Raw genomic sequence first — 9,309 nt, 5'->3', positions numbered from 1 at the left:
TTGGACAAAAGTTGAGTAGGAAGCATGAAACTCCCTTACTGATATGGGATTGTAGCTGCCCGATGACCTGTATGTTAGGGAGTGAAGCCAAAACCTTAGTCTGAATCATTGGCTCCTCGAAAATAGTCCTCTTAGGCATGCCTTTTTCAGAAAATGTGATATCCCTAGAATAAATTTTCCACATGCACGGTACACACCATAATCTAACATTTTAAGTCTGAGCATTCTAAACCCTTCCAGTCTCCACCCTCTCTCGATATTCTGGTGTAGATATACCCGCAGAGCTCTACTCCCTCGTATCAAATTTAGCATTCCCTATACCCAAAGCAAAGATTGATCCTCCATTACTGTTTCTATCATTTGAAGACCCATCCTCTTTAAACCAGGGAGAGTTGGATCTGACAGTGTTTCACGCGGGGATGCAAGGTTTAGTAGTTTTGGAGTGGTAGTTTGTTGCCTTGTGCCTCATCGTGTGGTATAGGGCTCAAAATTTGGATCAATCCCGATGATAAAACTAAACTATACTTTCGAATTGAAGTATAGGCGGTCAATATGCAAAAATAATCTCCAGCTTCATGAGTCGGGGTCAAAACACAAGGATTGGTAATGACCATTACACTTTATTCGTTCATCAATTCAAAGCTAACATGAACATAGTATCAAAACAAGTATTTAAATGGAGGGAATTGGTAACAAAAGAATTTATTCAAAACCACGAATATCAATATCACTTAAGCAACACAAAGAGAGATTTAACAAGTTTAGAAACAACTAGGGGTGTGTGCAACTTCGATAGGGCATCAACTGAATAGGTAATAATCAACTAGTTCACAACCAATCAATACATTGATAGTATTTGGTCAACACTACATACAATATTCTTTCGAACTAATGATTATGTGTGTTTCATATTCTCTCAAACCCCAAGACCTTACCATACAAAACATCAAACATTGCTTGAGTGGGTTTAGACTATTTCTAGCTCTAACCCTTTAATAATGAGAAATCAACCAGATTTAGACTATCCCCATCTCTAATCTAATGATTACTTTCTCAAGTCCTCACTAATAAAATCTTACGGAGCTTTACTTCCCCTATTCAAGCAAAAGTGAAAGTAGAGAGTTCAATTAATGTTTGTAATCATTGATTTGTAGATTAAACCTTGAAGTTAACAATAGATTCATGCATAATACTTGAGTTTAGAACTATTTTATCACTACCCATTAAAGTTTACACCCACATCATGCACACGTATACCTAGAAAGGAATTAAGCTACTCATAAGTGAAGAAATAGAGAATATAACATAAGAGTAACACTCCGTTTCATTCATATTCAGCAACTAAAATTAGATCCAAAGCTTGAAGTATCACAAATTTGTGTTTTCTTATTCAACAAGTAAAAGAAAAGTATATCGTTCTCTAATTGGTTCTACAATGTCTACTATACTAATCATTAATAGATCGACTTTCAAGTGCTCTTGCTCCAGCATGAAAGTTCCATTTCAGGGAAGGACGACGTACAATGATACTTTCCGTTTTGTGGAGTCCTGCTTTGGTATCTAGTTTGATGGTTGTACGCGCTAAAAATCTAGAATATCCCTGGTTCTACAATGTCTATATTCAATAATTATAGAATATCCCAATGGGGGAAGATGATACTAGTACAAAATTGCACATATCCCTAAAATAATCCTTGGAACCTTCCTACCTTCTGCCTTCCACCTTCATATATTCATTTTTTCAACTTCAACCAAATAGTTCAGTATTACTAAACCTTTGTATTTGACATTAGTTTTGACTATAAGTATCTGTAATTATTGAATTCCAGTATGACAACTTTAAGTTGAATATTGAAATACTGGTTTAACTGTGTATTTCAAGTAAAGTACTGGTTTCAACTTTCATAATGTTTGCTGTGACACAAAATTATAACATTTAATCCAATATCTTTATGAGATTTCTTGTGCTTCGAAAAGATTGAAATTGCATGCAACTGCATCTCATTAACTACATTGAATGGTCTTCTGCAGCATACAGGGCAGGCACAATATCAGCTGTAGTAGAACTCAATCAATACAAAGTGCACCCTGTCAATTGATCTTCTTGACAAATTTTAGCCCGTACAATATGTTACTCTTCCTCCGTTTGTCATGTTTTTTTTCTTTTCAGGGTAGCTAAATGAATATACTCACTGTTTTTGCACCACTGGTTCACATTCAGTGTATACTGAGTAGTGACCAAACTTTCTGTTCTCTTTGGCGCTTCAAATGATCTCCTTTTCACTTTGACAAAATGATCACATCTTAAGAGTAGACCTTTCAAACATGTTTAGGAAAGAATATTATGATAACTAGTTGGAGATAGAAAGTTTTTAAACTGAAGGAATTGTAAAAATGCAGATGTGACAGTGGAAAAGAGCAGAGAGTGTACTTAGTCTAGAAGAACTCTTTGCAATCCAATGCTTAATTATGCATTGTTGGCTCGGACGTATCCACCACGAGTCAAGGGACCAAAACCTTGACTAAGAATAACTAAGAACAAAGAAGAAGAACATATCAACAAGTAATCAACATACGATATTTACATGGAAACCTCCTTGCTCAACAAAGGAAAAAGTCACAGCCGTAGGTATTCACCAACAACGTCACTAAACACGAGCAAGATTTCAGATTACAACTCTTTCAACCTAGGAATTGAATTCTTAATCCCTTTCCCCTAGCAACCACTCTATTGCAAAACTCTAGTGTAAGTACTCTATTGCTCTCTTACTATACCAACTAACTCTAGTTGATATAGATTCCAACAATTCACCACGGCTAACTCTAGCCAACAACTCAAATCTTAAAGATAAGAGAAGAACAATACCTATACAAGCTTTGTAAAGAAGAGTAGATTCATAATGTTTAGCACAAGAACCAAGAACGAACAACAAGGAATAAAGGAACAACTTCCATACATAGTAACAAGAGGTCTTAATGATGTGGAAGCTGACACAGCCCATACTTTTGAGACAACAGCAATATTTTTCGGTGTTGCAAAACTTCTGGTTTTGCTCTTTCAAGTCTTCTTATCAGTGAGAGTGGGCAGTAAGGGAAAAATCTTAACCTCTTCTCATTGGTAGGTCCTGCTGCTACACTACCCCTACCACTCTGCCGCAATGTGCAGTAGTACACTTTACAGTTATGCTATTTGACTTTGCGAAAATGCTTTAGCGGAGGTACCAGGTCCCATCATCAAGTTTGTCAATCATCAAAATTAATTTTACAACGTTGTAATATTTTTCCCCCTTTTTGATGATACAAACTATGCAATCATTTCAGCAAACACTTTGTAGACAAACATGTTCAGCAGCACATATTCCCCCTGTCACACATTCCACCTATCTTCATTTAGCAGCAGTTCCCCCGATCAGTCAGTTCGCCTTGTCTCCATTATGCACGTTTTGCACCATATGCTTCAGTGATTTACAATATATAGTCTCATATAGGAGTAACATTTATGCAAAACCATACAACTCGACTTTATAAAGAACACAAACAACAACAATCTCTACCTTTGCAGAGTAGAGAGGTTGGCTCCAATAGATCCTCGTCTCAAACGAGAAGCTAATCAAAGCAGGATTGCAAGCAAAATAAATAATTTGACTTTAAAATTTCCAACAAAGGTAGACTAATAAAGAGGACAATTTGACACTGAAATTTCCAACACAACAATTATATATAGCACATTAAAAATAGACTTTCGCGCTAGAAATGTCAGATTAGTCTAGATATAGCAGTAAGCACCTGAGATAGTATATAAAAACCGGCAGAGGAGGCAACATTTTTGAAAGCCTTCCAAAAGAATCCGGACAGATAGTGCTGATGATCAAACTGGCTTCTGAATCTGAGATGCATCGCATTCGAGAAAAAAACTATGGCACCAGTTAAGAAAACCAACAAAATCCAAGCTTTTCTAGCCATGATTTGTTTAAATAAGGAAGTAAAGCAAATAATAACAATAGAACCAAGTATGAAGATTCCATCTTTATCCCCTTGATATATTGATTGAATGAAAAGGAGCAGATTCCCTAACACCACTGAACTCTGAGAAATGGTTGCCTGCATCACAGTCAAAATTCTAATTAGTTAGAGCTAGATTGAGAAAATAAAGACGCTTCTCTTACCCATGGAATTAAATCAATTCAATCGAATAACGAAATCCTTAATATTTAATTTGCTGCAAATCATAGACTAAAATTTTCCGTGTTACCTTGTTCTTTGGTTTGGAATTGGTGACTCTGTTGTTGTTGGAACTTCGTCGGCGGAGTCTCTGGAGGAATCGATGGAGTTTTGATTTGAAAGATTTAGGTTTCTTGGGATTCGGATAGATGAATGTTTTAGAATTGAGATGGATGAAGAATCTGCAGTACTTGAATTTGAGAGAGAATGGGAAGTACAAGGAATTGGGTAAGAAATTGGAAGCTACGAATTTGAAATTGAAGTTCTTGGCCTTGGCATGAACATTCAGTTTCCATGAATGGTGTTGCTGTTGCTGTTGCCCTGCTTCCATTCTCAGGGAACTTGGTTAACTAGCCGTTAAGTCCATTCCCATTTATTTGTTTGTTTGTGCTTTAGTTATTTTATTGACTAGATGAGATGCCATCTAAGGATTTGAATTTTATGTCTATTAATATTCAATATTAGTCATTAATATTTCCTTCCATAAAAAATACAATTGACATTTTAGCTTCTGAGAATTACAAAATCAAAATAGGGCTTAATTTCTTCCTCTTCTTTTTTTAATTTTACCCTTAGACATATTTCTAATACAATATAAATGGCATAGCATGACAATCTGTAAATTTTCTTGGCAATAAATAGTTCACTTTAAACGTTTTAGTAAAAAAAAATTAAAAAATATTTATTTAGCATTAAATAGTAACATTCTAAAGGGTCAAAATTACCCTTCAATTTTGCTCTATTAGTTGACTCCACCCTTGCCGTTAAATAAAAGTTATTTTTACCCCTTCCGTCAATAAACTTAACAATATTCCATAGGTTATGTCTATGTAGTGATTCTCCAAAAATTTTAGGGAGTTTTTATTTTATGTAGTACAAATTTGTAATATTTCAAACTTTAAAGTAATTTTTAGTTAGACTTTTGTTATTTTTAATATTCTATTTTATTTTTAATTATTAATTAATTTTTATTTGGCCCTCGAGCTGACCCTATCCATATTTCTCAAGCCCCACAAATACACAGACTTATTCAGGCCAGACTATAAAGTTCTTTTCTTAAATGGACTCCAAAAATTGTAGTCCAACCTATCAAATCACGTAATAGGTCAGGTCGGCCTAACGGACATTTTTTCTCTCTCCTTATAATTTGTCAACAAAAAAAATAGTATTTTTCAATTCTCTCTTTCTTCTCTTTTTTTTCTTCCTCTTTCAAGTTTAAGATTTCTATCTTCTTCTCTAAAAGATCAATCACAACCGTAACTCTTCACAATACGTAGCTCGAATCATGCCATTTTTTTTATATTGATTCTCAGGGTTATTTTAGAAAATGTTGAGATTTTCTACGTTCTTTCTTGTAGTTGGATGAAAGATTCTTTCTTTTTACAATTTTTAATATTTGTATTATAATTTGACAACGTTTTCTTCTCCCAAAATTTGCAACGTTTCGTGATTTTTGAAATTGATGTTTTTTCAATTTTGATTAATAAATTTATGCAAAATTTTAAAATACTGAATTTCGTTGATTAAATTTGATAATGAATGTTTATTTTGTCTCCAACAAATGTATTGAAATTTTTTAATGAATACAAACGAACACATAATAATGAAAAATTGTTTAAATTTGTTAATGAATTTCGTTGATCGCATTCCAAAATAGTTATGCAAGCAATTGTATATCTATGTAAAATCAGAAAGATATGAATGCAAACAAATGTATATCAATTTATAAATTAATATGGACGAATGTATCCAATACAAATGTATATCTATGTAAATTTGAAAGATATTAATGCACATAAATATATACCAATTTATTATGGATACAAACAAATATATCCAATACAAATGTAAAATTAGAAAGATTTAATGCAAATAAATGTATATCAATTTATAAACGAATATGGACGAATGTATCCAACACAAATATATACCCATGTAGAAATTTAAAAAAATTAATGCAAATAAAAATAAATGTATACCAATTTATTATACGAATAAATGTATCCAATTCAAATTTATGTCAATCTATTAGATGAATATGAGTAATGAATAACAATGTAAACAAATATATATAAATTTGTTAAGTGAATATGGATTTAGTTCAAAGGCAAAATAATTGGTATGAAATGAAGTCATAAGAATACCTTTGAAATAAGAATAATCATAGCCAAAATATTATTTGCTAATTAAGAAAAGATATAATTCTAAATCGTATTTTGCTAGTTTTAAGTGGAAATGATTGGAAGATAGAATAGAGATGATATTAATTTTCTTTTATTATTTTAAAAAATACAAAATAATTTGAAAGGATAGAGCTTTGAATAATCTTTTGTTGGGAGAAGGCACAAGTACCTTCCTTAGACTATGACAAATATTTCAGAGACACATCTAACTAAATTAAGGTCATATTATCCCTTTGAACTCATTTTATATATAATATTGTACACCTTTTGACTTATGTGGCACACTCCGTGATTCCACCCTGTTGAGACGCGTGAAATATATTTGGATGTCATGTAAGCCAAAAAGGTATATAAAATAAAAATAAAAATGAGTTAAGGAAGGTAATAGGACCTTAGTTTAGTTAAGGTGCGTCTCTGTAATTTCAGTCATAATCTAGGAAGGTACTTCTACCTTGTTTTTTCATCTTTTGCTGCTTTTAAGGAGAAATAGTTGGAAGCTAAAGAGATGGAATTAATTTTGCCTTATCTTTTTGCATTTTAAGTTAACTATAATTTTCTAAATTTCCTTTTTACTTATTATTTTTAGTCAGTTTTTTTAATGACTTTTTTTTGTAATACTTTAATTTTAACTTTCTGTATAACATGTTTATAATCATAAATTAAAAGACATGTTGATATATTTTATTTATCTTTAATTTAACACCATAAAATTTAAAAGTTTACTTTTAATTTCAGGAGAAAACACAAGTATCCCCTAGACTATGACAGATATCTCAGAGACACACCTTAACTAAACTAAGGTCTTATTACACCGAACTCATTTTGCATATAATATTGTACACCTTTTGGTATATGCACCAAAGAGAGTGAAATACACTCACTGTACCAGCTAAACATGCAGGGAGGTAATTATTTCAATTTAAAATAGTTAGGGGGGGGGGGGAGCTAATAGAACACCCGTAAAATTTAAGTGTATAATTGAAAATTCGAATATACATTGAGGGAGCGTTTGACCATTTTCCCTAATTATAACACACTTTCTCTTTAGATTGACATACTCATTATTAAATTTGTACATTGTATTAGAAATATGTCAAAGGGAAATTTTTTTTAAAAAAAAGAATTAAGTATTATTTTTAAAAAGATGTTTTGAGAAATTAAGTAACTAATTGCACTAAAGTCATAATTTTTTTAAAGTTTTTATATATCAAAAGTGACAAAAAATATAAAATTAATTTTAAAAAAGCTGAATAAATATAATGAATCGAGGAAGTACTTTTTTTTTTGTAGATCGACTGCTTTTTATTCCGTACTTATAAAGAATCATTGGTGAAGAATGGGATTTGTCACTTATTACCTTGAACCCTCAAAAATTAATATTTTTTTAATTTTGATTTGTTTGTCTGATTATGATTTGACATCAAAAGTTAAGAGATAAAAGGAAAAAATAGAAGTACCTCCCTAGACTATGACTCAAATCCGAGAGACACACCTTAACTAAACTTATGTTTTATTATACCTCTGAACTCATTTTCTTTTTACAATTTTATCAACCTTTTGACTTACGTGACATTCAAATATATCTCATATATCTCAACTGCGTGGAGTGACGGATAGTTCTATTAATATTTCCTTCTATAAAAATACAATTCATATTTTAGCTTCTCATAATTACAAAATCAAAATAGTGCTTAATTTCTTTTTTCAAATTTACACTTACATATTTCTAATACAATGTAAATGGCATAACATGACAACCTGTAGATTTTATTGGCAATAAATTGCTCCCTTTAAACGTTTTAACAAAAAAAAAATTAAAAAATCATTTATTTTCCATTAAATAGCAACATTTCTTTTTCTTTTTTTGAAAATTGATTTTTTTTTTACTGATTTTCACTTTCTATTTTCTAGCAATTAGCACTAGAGGTATCTATATGGGCTGACTCATCCCATCCGGGTTAACCCATACAGGCTTTGAAATTTTATAGGTTTTTTTATATGGGCCAGAAAATGGTCGGCTCAGCCCACAAGTATGTGGACTACGGGCTGGTGGGCTTACCCTCTTTTCTTAAAATATGTTTTTATAATTTTTTAAGTTAAATTATAATTTTAAAATATTATCATGAATACCGACAAGACAATATTACATAGTGTTAATGTTACTACTTATCAATCAAATCCACAAATAAAATTATCTTTATGATATTTATTAAGTTTGATTTCAAGTAAAAGCATAAATAACTAAATAAAAATATTTACCTAAATCTTTTCAAATGATCATAATAAAAGACAAAAACTATAAAAAATATTCCATAGATTATGTCTATGTAGTGATTCTTCCAAAATTTTAGGGAGTTTTCATTTTATGTAGTACATATTTTATAAAAATAATTTATACTTAAATTGTAATATTTCAAACTTTAAACAAATTTTTAGTTAGACTCTTGTTATTTTTAATACTCTATTTTATTTTCATTATTAATTTTTATTTAGCCCACGGCCTGACCCTATCCATATTTCTCAAGCCCCACAAATCGACAGACTTATTTAGGCCGGGCTAAAAAGTCTCTTTTTGAAAGGGAAAGTTTAATATATTGCAAACTGAATTTATGAAATAACATTATATGGGTATAGTTTACATAATTACATTCTATGGGTATAGTATACATAATTATATTCTATGGATACAGTTTAGTTTGCTATGTAGCTTTTAATTTGTATAAAACGTTTTTTTTTATTTTTTACTATATTTTTACTTTTCCATTAAATAGTAACAGTAGCCCTAAATACAGTAACAAACATTCACATAATCTCATGATTTAAGCTAAACATTCAAAATCAAATATTTTCTCAAAAAAGAATTCTCTAGGGACAAAAAGACCATACAAACTTGTTTCCGTGAAAC

General features: G+C 31.0%; 1 protein-coding gene across 1 annotated transcript; it reads right to left on the bottom strand.

The window, feature by feature from the left end:
* Positions 1-2,632: 2,632 nt before the first annotated feature.
* LOC107032596 lies at positions 2,633-4,618 on the bottom strand. The gene is made up of 2 exons (XM_015234195.2): positions 4,253-4,618; positions 2,633-4,101 (listed from the first exon to the last, which is right to left on the bottom strand). Exons 1-2 carry the CDS (start codon positions 4,550-4,552, stop codon positions 3,757-3,759), a joined length of 645 nt encoding a protein of 214 aa, XP_015089681.1. The 5' UTR covers positions 4,553-4,618; the 3' UTR covers positions 2,633-3,756.
* Between the last annotated feature and the right edge of the window lie 4,691 nt (positions 4,619-9,309).

Source organism: Solanum pennellii, chromosome 10, assembly GCF_001406875.1.
Source record: "Solanum pennellii chromosome 10, SPENNV200".
In the NCBI taxonomy this organism is placed as follows: domain Eukaryota; kingdom Viridiplantae; phylum Streptophyta; class Magnoliopsida; order Solanales; family Solanaceae; genus Solanum; species Solanum pennellii.
This window is presented reverse-complemented; position numbering and strand designations above follow the sequence as displayed.

What these genes read in the sequence shown, in the direction of transcription:
- LOC107032596 (XM_015234195.2), bottom strand. Translation starts at nt 4,552, where the DNA reads ATGGAAGCAGGGCAACAGCAACAGCAACACCATTCATGGAAACTGAAT. An exon ending in ATTCCAAACCAAAGAACAAG is followed by an intron (nt 4,102 to 4,252) that starts GTAACACGGAAA and finishes ACTGTGATGCAG; the next exon opens with GCAACCATTTCTCAGAGTTC.